This window comes from Gorilla gorilla, chromosome 12, assembly GCF_029281585.2.
Source record: "Gorilla gorilla gorilla isolate KB3781 chromosome 12, NHGRI_mGorGor1-v2.1_pri, whole genome shotgun sequence".
NCBI classification, from domain to species: domain Eukaryota; kingdom Metazoa; phylum Chordata; class Mammalia; order Primates; family Hominidae; genus Gorilla; species Gorilla gorilla.
The window spans coordinates 101,502,991-101,517,088 of NC_073236.2; the positions used below are offsets into that span (position 1 = coordinate 101,502,991).

General features: G+C 37.9%; 1 protein-coding gene across 4 annotated transcripts in view; it reads left to right on the forward strand.

Annotated features, from left to right (window-relative positions):
* ATL2 (atlastin GTPase 2) overlaps nt 1-14,098 on the forward strand; it is an 82,615-nt gene that overhangs the window by 56,018 nt on the left and 12,499 nt on the right. For all 4 annotated transcript variants that reach the window (XM_019021384.4, XM_019021385.4, XM_055377735.2 and 1 more), the window contains exons 3-9: nt 2,483-2,617; nt 2,857-2,961; nt 6,153-6,203; nt 6,824-6,880; nt 8,249-8,341; nt 11,054-11,192; nt 11,991-12,118. In XM_019021384.4, coding sequence (XP_018876929.1) covers nt 2,483-2,617; nt 2,857-2,961; nt 6,153-6,203; nt 6,824-6,880; nt 8,249-8,341; nt 11,054-11,192; nt 11,991-12,118 — 708 coding nt within the window. The remainder of the gene's footprint in view (nt 1-2,482; nt 2,618-2,856; nt 2,962-6,152; nt 6,204-6,823; nt 6,881-8,248; nt 8,342-11,053; nt 11,193-11,990; nt 12,119-14,098) is intronic.

Genomic DNA, 14,098 nt, shown 5'->3' on the forward strand with positions numbered 1-14,098 from the left:
ACTTGTCCGGGGAGTGTCAAAATAGTCTTCTGATTCCTGTGAAGGGTGCCTCCTGAAACACAAGTCCATCATATATACTGTGAATGGAATTGTCTCAGGTGGCAGCCCCTTCTGACCAGCATAGATGAGGTCTTTAAGTTGTAGGTATTGAAAACTGAAGAAAAAGAAATGAATCCAAGAGAAGTTTGTAATTGATAGGATTGGTGGCCTACTGGGGATGGGAGTTTTGTGGAATAATAATAGTAATTAAAGATGGTTTGAAGTTTAAGGCTATGTTAGGTGATGGTCTGAGTGACACTGTCTTTTTGTTTTATTTTGTTTTGTTTGAGACAGAGTCTCTCTCTGTTGCCCAGGCTGGAGCGCAGTGGTGCGATCTCAGCTCACTGCAACCTCCACCTCCCACAACCTGCCTGAAACCCGGGTTCAAGCGATTCTCCTCCCTCAGCCTCCCAAGTAGCTGGGATTACAGGCATGTGCCACCACGCCTGGCTAATTTTTTTTTTTTTTTTTGTCATTTTGGTAGAGAGGGGGTTTCACCAAGGCCAGGCTGGTCTTGAACTCCCAGCCTCAAGTGATCCACCCGCCTCAGCCTCTCAAAGTGCTGGGATTACAGGCGTGAGCCACTGTGCCTGGCTGACACTGTTTTGTTTTTGTTTTTTTTTTTTTGCCACTGTGTGTCTGCTTTTCATAAATTGCTTCATCCCTCATTGGTCCTGTCTTAACCATCTCTCCACTCCTAATTCACGCTTTGTAATTTGTTTTAGACTAGATATCCAAGCTTATTAGAAATATTTCTGAAACAAAGGCGTTTTTCCTGTGGGGTACATTGAGAAAAGGCTATGTGGGCTTTAAGTGTACTAAAGTATAGGGATCTTGACGTCTGTCAAAGGTACTCATTTATTATGTCCCACATTTAATTTTCTAGAAAAATTACCTTATATGTTAACTTTTGTATTATTTCATAATAACAATTTAGCCCTGTGGTTCTAGTTAAAAACTTTTATTATGGAAAATTTTAAACATACCCTAAAATAAAGAGAATTGTATAATGAACTCCAATGTATCTGTCAACATTTTGCTGGTCTTGTTTTATCTGTTCTCTTTTTTCCTTACCTCCCGGAATATTTTAAAGCAAATGCCAGGCATATCCTTTCACTGCAGATACTTGAGTATCTAATAGATAAGGACTCTGTTATTTTTTTTCCTAACCACAGTATCATTAGCACACCCAACAATCTTCCTTACCCTAATTTAACACCATCTAATGAGATAACCAGTTTGGGTTCATATTTTCCTGTTGGTTTAAAAAAGACGTTTTAAATAGTTGGTTTGTTTAAATCAGGCTCCAAACAAGTCTTCGGGTTATTTTTTAAATTGATTTTTTTTGTTTTTGTTTTTGAGACGGAGTTTCGCTCTTTTGGCCAGGCTGGAGTGCAGTGGCGCGATCTCTGCTCACTGCAACCTCTGCCCACGGGTTCAAGTGATTCTCTTGCCTGAGCCTCCTGAGTAGCTGGGATTATAGGCGTATGCCACAACACCTGGCTAATTTTTGTATTTTTAGTAGAGATGGAGTTTCGGCATGTTGGTCAGGCTGGTCTCAAACTTCTGACCTCAGGTGAGCCACCTGCCTCGTCCTCCCAAAGTGCTAGGGTTACAGGCATGAGCCACTGCACCCAGCCTAAAATTGATTATTTTTTAAAGAGGAAATGAAGGCAGTATGAAAACTTAGTGTAAGCTATTCTGAGAAAGCAGTGCTGTTTTGACAGTCATTCTACCTGGAACTTAGTTCTGCTTATCTGTGTAACAACATGTTAAAATAATTGGTGCCGAGTTTTTTATGATTTTTAACATTTTAGGAAATCTTTCTCTCTCTCTCTCTTTTTTTTTTTTTTTTTTTTTGTTTTTGAGGCAGGATCTCACTCTGTCACCCAGGCTGGAGTATAGTGGCACAATCTCAGCTCACTGTAGCCTCAACCTCCCAGGTTCAGGTGATCCTCCTACCTCAGCCTGCTGAGTAGCCGGGACTACAGGAGTGTGCCGCCACGCCTGGCTAATTTTTGTACTTTTTGTAAAGATGGGGTTTTGCCACGTTGGCCAGGCTGGTCTCAAACTCCTGGCCTCAAGTGATATGCCCACTTCAGCCTCCCAAAGTGCTGGGATTACAGGCATGAGCTGTCATGCCCAGCCAGGATATCTTTCAGAAAAAGGGAAAGTGAGTATGACCCCACTTATTTAGAAGCCTAGAGAGTAGTAGTGTGAGCTGATTTGAGAAGATTCAAGTTTGAAGGAGACTATGTCTCTATAAGAAAAAGAACCCCACGTGGGATTTAAGGACTGCTTTGTAACTACTTGTTTGTTATACGGTGTTTTTTTATCTTTCCGGGTTTAGCTTCCCCATCTGTAAAATAAAGAATGGGTGATTTTTTGGTTTCTTTTATTTCTTAATTGTGTTTTATTTTACATTTATCCTTGACTTTAACAGGATTCTCAAAGTTGGATTGGTGGAAACAATGAACCATTGACAGGCTTTACATGGCGAGGTGGCTGCGAAAGAGAAACAACAGGCATACAAGTTTGGAATGAAGTATTTGTGATTGACAGACCTAATGGAACTAAAGTAAAATTCTGTTTATACTTTTCTACCCTGTATTCTTTCTTGGGCTATTTTCCGGTATTAAAAATCAAAACAACACAGAACTATGAATGTTTGGTAACTTTAACATACGGATTATTATGTCAGATGTATGAGATATAAGTACTTTTCTTGATTTAATTACTGCTTTTCAAATTTATCATTTGATTTTAGTCATTTTTGGCAACTGTTTTACTAAGTATTTTAAACTCTCAAATTCCTAGGTTGCTGTGCTACTTATGGATACCCAGGGTGCCTTTGATAGCCAGTCAACTATCAAAGACTGTGCAACGGTGTTTGCTCTGAGCACTATGACTAGCTCTGTCCAGGTGAGACACAAGATTAAGTGGTGCGATCAGTTCACGTAATCATTTGGCCCCTCTTTTTTTTTTCTTTTTTGAGACAGAGTTTCACTCTTGTTGCCCAGGCTGGAGTACAGTGGCGTGATCTCGGCTCACTGCAACCTCTGCCTCCTGGGTTCATTCTCCTAACCCGAGTAGCTGGGATTACAGGCCCCCGCCACCATGCCCAGCTAATTTTTTGTATTTTTAGTAGAGACGGGTTTCACCATGTTGGCCAGGCTGGTCTCGAACTCCTGACCTCAGGTCACCCTCCCACCTCGGCCTACCCAAGTGCTGGGATTACAGGCGTGAGCCACTGAGTCCGGCATTTGCCCCTCTTGAAAATGCCTTTTTAATTTTTTTTGAGATGGATTCTCACTATGTTGCCCAGGTTGGAGTGCAGTGGCTATTCATGGGTGTGATCATGCACACTCTAGCTTTTGGGCTGAAGTGATCCTCCTGCCTCAGCCTCCTGAGTAGCTGGGACTGTCAGCACATGCCACCTTGTGCTGGCAAAATGCCTTTTGATTAAAGGGAAAAAAAAGAAAGCTATTTACATTTCTTGAGAGCTATTTACATTTCTTATTGGTTATTTACATTTCCATGCATGGTTTTCTGGCTTACGATGTGAAATTTTGTACTTTGGAGAGTTACAAAGGATGCAATAAACCAACAACCAGTCTCTTTAGTTTTTCATTATGGAATATATACTTTTTTTTTTTTTTAAAGGAAAAGATATCACATGTTGTCATTGAAATCAGTTAGATGGCTACCAGACACAGTAATATGGAGAGTATATTTTTGTTTCTTTGGCTAAAACAAACAACCCAGGTAATTAACCTTAGAAGTCTAGTTTTTTATTCTGTATCTATGACAAGTGGTATTCAGTTATTTGAACTAAAGGAGATAAAAGCAGAATAATTAATGTTTAATTTAGGAAACCCAGACAAGGCTTATGTAATAATAAACTGAGGATTTTTAGCACCTTCATTTAGGAAGGGATAAAATCCCTTCTCTTTTTCACTTATATTCAAATTGTGTTTGGTGTTCTATCCGGTTCTAGTTTCTTCAGGCTAGGCCATTTCTTTTCTGTATAATTTAGATGGATTGGACTGAATTAAACTACCACATGTCATTTGGTATTTCTTTACTTTTTCTTTTCTGAGATCATCTGTGGCTGATACATCTCTGAAAAATGAATTATTGAAGTATGGCGGTTAGGCCCAGCTGGTGATGGTGTATCAAGAAGTATATTTGCAAATATTTTTTAAAAATGGGTATGTGATCCTCCCAAGATAAGAAATTGTTCTTATCAATGGTAGATCATAGGTGATGCTGTCACAGTGTCTTGGATTTTTTTATGCTTTCCAGTAATGTCTGGAACATATGACTCGTCTCTCTAAGCTCCCATTTTCCTCCTTCCTCAGTTTGAAGTACCTAGCCATCAGAGTGGAAAGATGGTTGGCTGTTAACATGAGCTAAAAGAAGAATGCTCTTCAGCTTGGCTTCAGTTTATTATAGGGTTGGGATATTTGTCATTACCCACTAAGTGACGCTGGTGGTGACCCTCTAAGTCTCTTTTTTTCTCTGATCTTGCAAGATGGCACAACTGTGATTCCCTTGAAGCAAACAGAAGCCCCTCAGGTTAGCTGGCTCTAGAGGGAGTTCTCGAGTTCTCTGTCCTAAAACTTATCCCTTAGTCTTTTTTTGTTTATTTATTCAACTTTTTGATAGTAAGAGACCTGGTTTTAGACAGCCACTTAAAGCTGTGTAGCCACTTTGTTGTCTGTAAAATGAGTTTTACTCATCTTGCCTATCTTGGATGTGGTTGCTGTGTGCGGTCAGAAATGAGAGCTAAATGAGATAATGCATATGAAAGTGCTTTGTAAAGTATAAATAACCAAGAAGATTAAGATTATGATTATTTTCTTCCTTGCCTTTGGCTGGGGGGGTAGTTTTCTTTCCTTATGTAAGATATCTGGCTGATAGATAAATGATAATTTGATCTTCTTGTCATTTATTCCTTCAGCAAATACATACTGAGCACCTGTTACATACAAGACAGTATGCTAAGTACTAATGATCTAAGTTAAATAAATCTCTTTCTCTGTTTGCTGTTTGCAACCTGGCCCTGACAATGAAAGGATCCAGACCTATTTTCTAAAAGCAAAGGCCCACATAGGTTGGTCATGGTGTCAGGGTTTATGTTAAAATCTAAAGTTTAATCACCTCAGTCATCAATTACTTTTTAAATCCTTGTTTGGAATTAGTAGCTAAGAATATCATTTTAGGTTTGCTGGCCTAAATTGACTATATTCTTGACCTCCAAGTGGTTTAGCCAGAGTATCGCTTATTTGCTGTTAGAACAGATTGTTCTCTCTTTGGAGTCACCCTGGTTCCTAAGATGTAAGTTATTTCTTAGCAGAGGTGATATTTGTTGATGGCCACTTTTCTCCTGTGGCAGTGTAGATTACCGTCTAAAGATCTGTCTTAGAATTAATGGATGAAAATCCCCGTTTCCTGAGGATACTTAGACCCTCCTTTATCAACTCTAGTCTCCTCCAAAAAATTCTGGAAAGGGCAAGAGTGCCACCTACTGTTATTTTTATTAGCTTCCACAGGCCAGTAAAATTGTCATGTTGAGTGTAAGTAAAAACCGATGAGTAAGTAAACTGAGGAGTGTGAGTAAAAAGAGAACCACACTAGAGTCAGTGGTAATGGAGGTACCCCTGAGTAACTGTATACTCTGATTGTACCAGGGAGGAATTTACCTTTGTAAACTGTTGCCCCTTATATTCACTAATTTAGAAAAATGATGGTGGAAATAACCTACACTCTTTAAAAAATGATCGTATCTTAACATTAAAGAGCTTAGAGAAGGAGTACAAGAAACCTACTAGATACCACACTTGTTTTTCTACCACTTTTAGGCCATGAATATACATATATTCATGCTTTTTGCATATTTTACCACCACTGCTTCTTCTTAATATTCTATCTTGACTATTGTTGGGAAAAAAGAGAAAATCCTTTTCACATGTCAGTTGTCAAGATAGTAGTTAAATGATTCCTTTGCGCTGAGGTACAAAATAACCTTTTTTCCACAAGTAAAGTTATACAGAAGCTGGGTATTCAGAACAAAACACTAATAAAAAACAAAATAAATTTTGTTTTAACAGGTATATAATCTGTCTCAGAATATTCAAGAAGATGATCTTCAACATTTGCAAGTACGTATTTCTTTTTTTAATTTTTATTTTTTGAGATGGAGTTTCGCTCTTGTTCCCCAGACTAGAGTATGGTGGCACAATCTTGGTTCACTGCAACCTCCCCCTCCCAAGTTCAAGGGATTCTCCTGCCTCAGCCTCCCAAGTAGCTGGCATTACAGGCATGTGCCACCATGCCTGGCTAATTTTGTATTTTTAGTGGAGATGGAAGTTTCACCATGTTGGTCAGGCTGGTCTTGAACTTCTAACCTTGGGTGATCCGCCCGCCTCGGCCTGCCAAAGTGCTGGGATTACCCGGCGTGAGCCGCTGCGCCCAGCTGCAAGCACATATTTCTTAAAGAAAATGTGCCAACTATTGAAATTTAATTCTCACTTTATTATGAATTTACACTTGGAAGCCTATAATACTGGTAACACGATTGAATGTTATATGGGTTTAAACTGGTGTATGACTTCTTAACTGGAAGAAATTTTGTACATAACTAGTGTGTTAGAAAATTAAATGTTTGGCTTTGAAATGATTTTAAAGGTTCTGGTACCTGGAGCTTTGGTGTGGAACAGGTTTACACATGTCTTCTTTCAATCTCTTTAGAGGCATTATTTTAACTAACTCTATTTAATAGTTATTTACAGAGTATGGAAGACTTGCGATGGAAGAAATCTACCAGAAACCATTTCAGGTAAAAAAGTTATTCCAACATTTTAAAGATTAGCCTATGAGAAGTTGTGAAGCCACCTCAGTTTGTAATTTTGGAGACACCAGGAGATTACAACAGACTCATTGCTAGCAACAGATTCAATGCAATCGAAACTAACCTTTGGTAGTGTCATCATCAGCATACTTACCAGTAATAGGCTAACAGGATAAATAGAATAAATGAATCTAGGCTAATTCTTAATGCTTTCACTTAGATTAAGGGGAGTAATGTTTCTCTTAACAGATGTTATTTTAAACTTAAGACAATAGGAAATATATGACAGTCATGCCATTTTTTTTATGCGTGATAACTACAGAATGTTACAGGTTTCTTTTTTGTGGTTTACTACAAGTTGAAATTAGTTATGTTACTCTTTATTTTGGTTTCATATAGAAAAGTTCCAGATAGTTTATTTTTTGAAGCAAGTGTAATTTGTAAGTTGCCATTAATACTGTTTGGTGAGCTGCAGTTACAGTAGGAGAGCATGACTCTACCATGTTTGCTCCTAAGTGTGTGAAGCCTTTCCGGTATGACAGCATTGCTACTGATTGTTAATCTGAATGGGTTTACATTGATTCTGCCTCACTCTTGTCTGGCTAGTATGGTCACTTTTATTAAGTAGTTGAGCAGATTATGCCTTCATTTTTGGATATATAGGTGAAATATACCCTATTTGACCTATATCAGTTTTTTCTGAACTGGGATAATTTTGCCACCCAAGGGGACATTTGCTAATGTCTGGAGACATTTTTGGTTGTCACAGTTTTGTGGGGGAGCTTAGCACCACTTGGTATCTAGCATATAGAGGCCAGAAATATGGTTCAACGTTCTACAATACACAGGACAGCCACACACAACTAAGAATTAACTGACCCAAAATGTCAGCAGTGCTGACCCAAAATGTCAGCAGTTGAGAAATCTAACCCTATATGAGTAAAAACATCCTCTGTGAGTGAAAATGTCCTTATTGACACCAGATCTATAATCAGTCTAGATAGCCATCAAGAATTAGTTGGTCTTGTAGTTACACAACCATGATTTAAAATTATGATCCGTGTGTCCTGATACACCCATTTTTCATTTTTAAAGTCCTGTATTATTGCTTGTGGTGACTATTTCTTTATATTTAGTGAAGTTCTTCAGTGGTGGCGATTGCTTGGTATAGGGCCTGGGAATGTTGTTTAAGTGGGTCCTTGATATAACCATGACCAGTACTGACCATTTGGTTACTATAACTTTTGATAAGGATTGTTTAGGAGAGTAAGAGAGGCTTCAGTTGTTAAGAGTTGTGATTTTTTCGTAAATTTTCTTTATTGTAAAATAAACAATTTTTATTTTTTCTGTGTATAGACATTAATGTTTTTGATTCGAGATTGGAGCTATCCTTATGAACATTCATATGGTTTGGAAGGTGGAAAGCAATTTCTTGAAAAGAGATTACAGGTAAGACCCTAATGCTTAAAGAGGAGAACGTAAGCACCAAGCTAGGCAAACGGGTGGGCTGTCCGGACTGCTGGTCACATTACCAGTATTTACGTGTCGTTGGAATAAAGTATTCCAGGTTAGCCCAAGTGACTCTGTTTGTAATTGATGAAAAGTAAAGTGGTTGCATTCCTACCAAAGAAGACAGTGCCCTTGAATCAAAATTAAGGATCATGATCCTTTATTCCTAAAGGTAGCCCCCCATGGAAGTACTTGTGTATTAGTCTGTTCTCACACAGCATAAAGAACTACTTGAGAATGGGTAATTTATGAAGAAAAGAGGTTTAATTGACTCACAGTTCCACAGGCTTAACAGGAAGCATGACTGGGAGGCCTCAGGAAACTTACAATCATGGCGGATGGTGAAGGGGAAAGCAAGCACCTTCTTTTTTTTCTTTCTTTTTTTTTTTAGACAGTCTCACACTATTGCCTGGGCTGGAGTGCAATGGCACAATCTTGGCTCACTGCAACCTCCGCTTCCCGGGTTCAAGCGATTCTCCTGCCTCAGCCTCCCGTAGCTGGGATTACAGGCGCCCGCCACCACGCCTGGAATATTTTTTGTATTTTTTAGCAGAGACGGGGTTTCACCACGTTGGCCAGGCTGGTCTTGAACTCCTGACCTTGTGATCGGCCTACCTCGGCCTCCCAAAGTGCTGGGATTACAGGCGTGAGCTACCGCACCCAGCCAGCAAACACCTTCTTCACAAGATGGCAGGAGAGAGAGAGAGAGTGAAGGGGGAAGTGCCACATACTTTTTTAACAACCAGATCTCGTGATAACTCACTCACTGTCAAAAGAACAGCAAGGGGGAATTCTCCTCCCATGAATCACCTCCAACCAGGCCCCTCCCCCGACACACGGGCATTACAATTTGAGATGAGATTTGCGTGGGGACATAGAGCCAAACCATATCAATTTGGGAAACCTGCAGGTCAGATACTTACAGGCTACCCATCTACTCACACACACAAAGGATACATAAAGACCCCTTTATTCATAAGTAGGAGGGTGCTGTCTTTCGTTGATAAGATTTTATTTGTCTATGGGAATGACAAATAAAATGTCTATGGGCATTTGGTTTCTCAACCGCATTAAAGACTTGGGGTATGATATAATTTTCTTTTAGTTTTAGAATGAGATTAAAACCAATTCAACATTCTTAGATTATTTGAAAGGCATTTCCAGACCCCACTTGTGGAAATAATTTGAGTCATCAGCATTTTCTGTTTCTGGTTTGTTCAGAAGAAATTAACACAAAGCACAATAGACATACTAACTAAACTCAGAATTATGTAACTCAAAGACAAGAAGGTTTTTTAACTTTTTATTGAAATGTTATACATATATTCAGAAAATTGCTCAAATCATAAGTGTGTAGCTTGATGAATTTGTAAAAAATGAACATAGCCATTTAGCCAGCACCTAGAAGCACCCACCTCCATACACCAACCTTCCCCCAAGCCCTCTACCACTATCCTGACTTCTCACAGGCTTTGTTTTTGTACTTTATATGGATGGAATCACATACAGAATGTATTTGAGTCTAGCTTTTTTTACCCAATATTAAGTTTCTGAGGTTAATCCATGTTGCATATAGTTTATTTATTCTCATTGCTGTATAGTATCTATTGAATGAACAGACAACAGTTTTTCCATTCTGCTGTTGATGGGAGATTTAGGTAGTTTCCAGGTTTTAATTATAAATAGCGCATATTTTGTTAAAATTGTTTTCCAGAAGAGTGTTTAGGAGACTGTGTGAGTTATACTGGGATAAATGAGTAATTATCTAAAATGTTTCTAAGTTTAAGATTTTTTTCCCCCCAATACATGGCAGTTTCCTTTCTCAAAATTCTGTTAACTAGCATAAATCATAAATAATCATGTAGAGAGGGACCTGAAATCCTAACACATTTCTAAGGTCTTTGTACTGCGCTGTAATTTTTTTTATCTTAGCTTTTACTTTCCTCAGGGGCTAAACTTTTTATTTGTAGGCAAATTTATATATTTTTTTGTTTTGTTCTGTTTTGTTGCTGTTGTAAGTACTTTAAAGGTAAATTCTTAATTTATTTACTGGTATATAAGTCACAGCCATAATTTGTTATTTGGTTGTTAGATACTGTGATTAACTACCTTATTTGTACTTTTTGCTGTTCCAGGCAGCTTACTTGGGAAAAACATCTTTTGTGGTTTAAGAAAATGTGGGGTTGGCTGGGTGCGGTGGCTCATGCCTGTAATCCCAGCACTTTGGGAGGCCGAGGCGGGTGGATCACCTGAGGTTGGAAGTTCAAGATCAACCTGACCAACACTGTCTCTACTAAAAATACAAAATTAGCCGGGTGTGGTGGTGCACACCTGTAATCCCAGCTACTCCGGAGGCTGAGGCAGGAGAATCACTTGAACCTGGGAGGCGGAGGTTGCGGTGAGCCGAGATTGCACCATTGCACTCCAGCCTGGGCAACATGAGTGAAACTCTGTCTTTAAAAAAAAAAAAGTGGGGACTTAACAAAGTGGTCAGAAATGGGCCTTCGTAATTTTTTGTATTGTCAAAAAAGACTCCTTAGGAGTACCACCTGAGTTAAGTGTGCATAGTGTGCATGCAAGTCTGTGTGCGTTTTCTTTAAAAAAATTTTCTTTCTGCTGTTTACAATTTCACCTGTCTCTCTTCGCCCTCAGGTAAAACAAAATCAACATGAAGAGCTTCAGAATGTAAGGAAGCACATACACAATTGTTTCTCAAATCTTGGTTGCTTCCTTTTGCCACATCCTGGTCTTAAAGTTGCAACTAATCCTAGTTTTGATGGGAGATTGAAAGGTGGGAATTCCCATTCTTGCTAAAATCTGAACTTATTTATTAGAGGTGGAAAGTTTTTTAAGAAAATACATGACGCCTTAAATGTCCTGTCTTATACTGGCGAATGTTTGGATGCATTGTTCATGTTGTGGTTGTAATGCTCTGTGTTGTTTCTCTAGCATTCCATTGATTTGTTTGCAGCTGTCTAGCATATTGATTAACCTATTTTATAATGTCTGTTGCTCAGCACTGATGTCCTGAAAATTCTGAAGGCTGAGAGCATTTCTTTTCAATTGATTGCAGTCTGCTAAAAGGCTTTATCATTTTATTATATTGATGAAATCAGATATAAGTGTGTTTCAGGAGTGATAGTACAGTTTATGTATGTTGTAGGATTATTTTGAGTGTGTTGGCAAAACGTGGGGATTGACAAAACTTTTACAGTATGGCTGGTAAAACAAAATCTAGTAGTAAAATTTAATACAATTTTATGAATTGTTTGCCTCTTGAAAAGGACATTTTCGTTAATACTAAATGTGAAATTTGTCTTGGTAGTCCACAAATTTATTGATGTTTTATTTGTTATTTGAACTGGCAGTGTTACTAGGGGGTTGGGGAAAATGGGCTAGTAGAGTAAGGGGGATTATATTTTTTCCTATGAGATATGGCATGTTGGATGAGCTTTTTTTAAAAAAATGAATCCACTTCAGTAATAGATACTATGTATTCTTATTTCATAAAACAGAATTTTATGAATTCGTACCAGTGGGGACCTAATTTTTTTTGGACTAATATGTTGCTCAATTTTTTGTTTTCTAGATATTGATGAAGACTTTAAACGAGAGCTTCGAAATCTGGTTCCATTGCTGCTTGCCCCTGAAAATTTGGTAGAAAAAGAGATAAGTGGATCTAAAGTCACTTGTAGAGATCTTGTAGAATATTTTAAGGTAGGTGAGCTCTTAAACAGCTTTGTCTAAGATAGAAATGTAGTTGACTTAAAACTCATCTGTATGTATAAGAAATTCCTTGTCGTTATTTTAAAACAAAAAAGAGTAAGATTTGTAATTTATCTTTCTGCCTTGAATTAGATGTATCTGTATTTAAGGATATTTAAAAGATTATAGCAGATTTCTGTCTCCTAGACAGTGATTTAATTTATTTACAGAATTATCTTACTTTTTCTCCATCTCAGATATGGAGAGAACAAGCCATTCATCATACTCTAATACTATGTCATTAGTGAATGATAATAGGAATGGAAAGCATAATTTTACATCCTAAGTTCTCACAAAAACACTCCCTCAGAGTTCTGAGGACTTGATAAGAACAGCTGAAAGTATTTATATTGGTTCAAGTAAAGTACTCTTAGGTTTTTTTTTTTTCCCTCTGTTCTTCTCTAGTCTTTATAGCTTGCCTGCCAGAACAAGACCGCTGTGGAAGGTTGTATTATTTGTAGTAGTTTTAACTAAGAGTGTATTTTGTTCACTTATTGGATACTTGATAGTTACTCTCATATTGTCTTTGTTTAGTTATGAATGAATTTTTTAAAATTTATTTTTACTTCTAATTTTCAATTTTTGTGGGTACGTAGTATATATACTTACGGGGTACATGAAATATTTTTGTTACAGGCATACAATGTCTAATAATCATATTAGAGTAAATAGGGTGTCCATCACCTCAAGCAGGTATCCCTTCCTTATGTTACAGACAATCCAGTTATACTCTTTGTTATTTTAAAATGTACAGTAAGTTATTGACTGTAACTACATTGTTATGCTGTCAAATACTAGATCTTATTCTAACTATATTTTTGTACCCATTAACCATCTCTGCCTCCCCTCCACCCTCTGACTACCTTTCCTAGACTCTAGTAACCATCTTTCTAGTACTCTCTATCTCATGAGTTCAGTTGTTTAAATTTTTAGCTCCCACAAATAAGTGAGAACATGTGAAGTTTGTTTTTTCTGTGCCTGGCTTATTTCACTTAACATAAAGTCTTCCAGTTCCACCATGTTGTTGCAAATGACAGGATCTCATTCTTTTATATGGATGAGTAGTACTTCATCGTGTATATGTACCACATTTCTTTATCCATTTGTATATTGATAGACACAGGTTGCTTCCAAATTGTAGCTGTAGTGACTAGTGCTGCAGTAAACATGAAAGTGCAGATGTATCTTCTATATACTGATTTTTTTTCTTTTGGGTATATACCTAGCAGCAGCATTGCTGGATCATATGGTCGTTTTATTTTTAGTCTTTTGAGGAACCCCCAAACTGTTCTCCATAGTGGTTGTACTTATTTACCTTTCTGCCAACAGTGTACGAGGATTCCCTTTTCTCTACATCCTTGCCAACATTTGTTATTGCCTGTCTTTTGGATAAAAACAATTTTAAATGGAGGAAGATGATATCTTTCTGTAGTTTTGATTTGCATTTCTCTGATGATCAGTGATGTTTTCATATCCTGTATCCCATTTGTTTGTCTTCTTTTGAGAAATGTCTGTTCAGATCTTTTGCCTGTTTTTTGATCAGATCATTTGATTTTTTTTTTCTTTTCCCTATAGAGTTGTTTGAACTCCTTATATATTCTGGTTACTAATCCCTTATCAGACTAGTAGTTTGCAAATATTTTCTCCCAGTCTGTGGATTGCGTCTTCACTTTTCTGATGTGCAAAAGCTTTTTAACTTGATATGATCCCATTCGTTTATTTTTGCTTTGGTTGCCTGTGCTTGTAGGGTATTACTGAAGAAATCTTTTCCCAGACCAGACCAATTTCCTGGAGGGTTTCCCCAGTGTTTTCTTCTTTTTTTCTTTTTGAAATGGAGCCTTGCTCTGTCGCCCAGGCTGGACTGCAGTGGCGTGATCTCGGCTTGCTGTAACGTCCGCCTCCCGGGTTCAAGCAATTCGCCTGGCCTCAGCC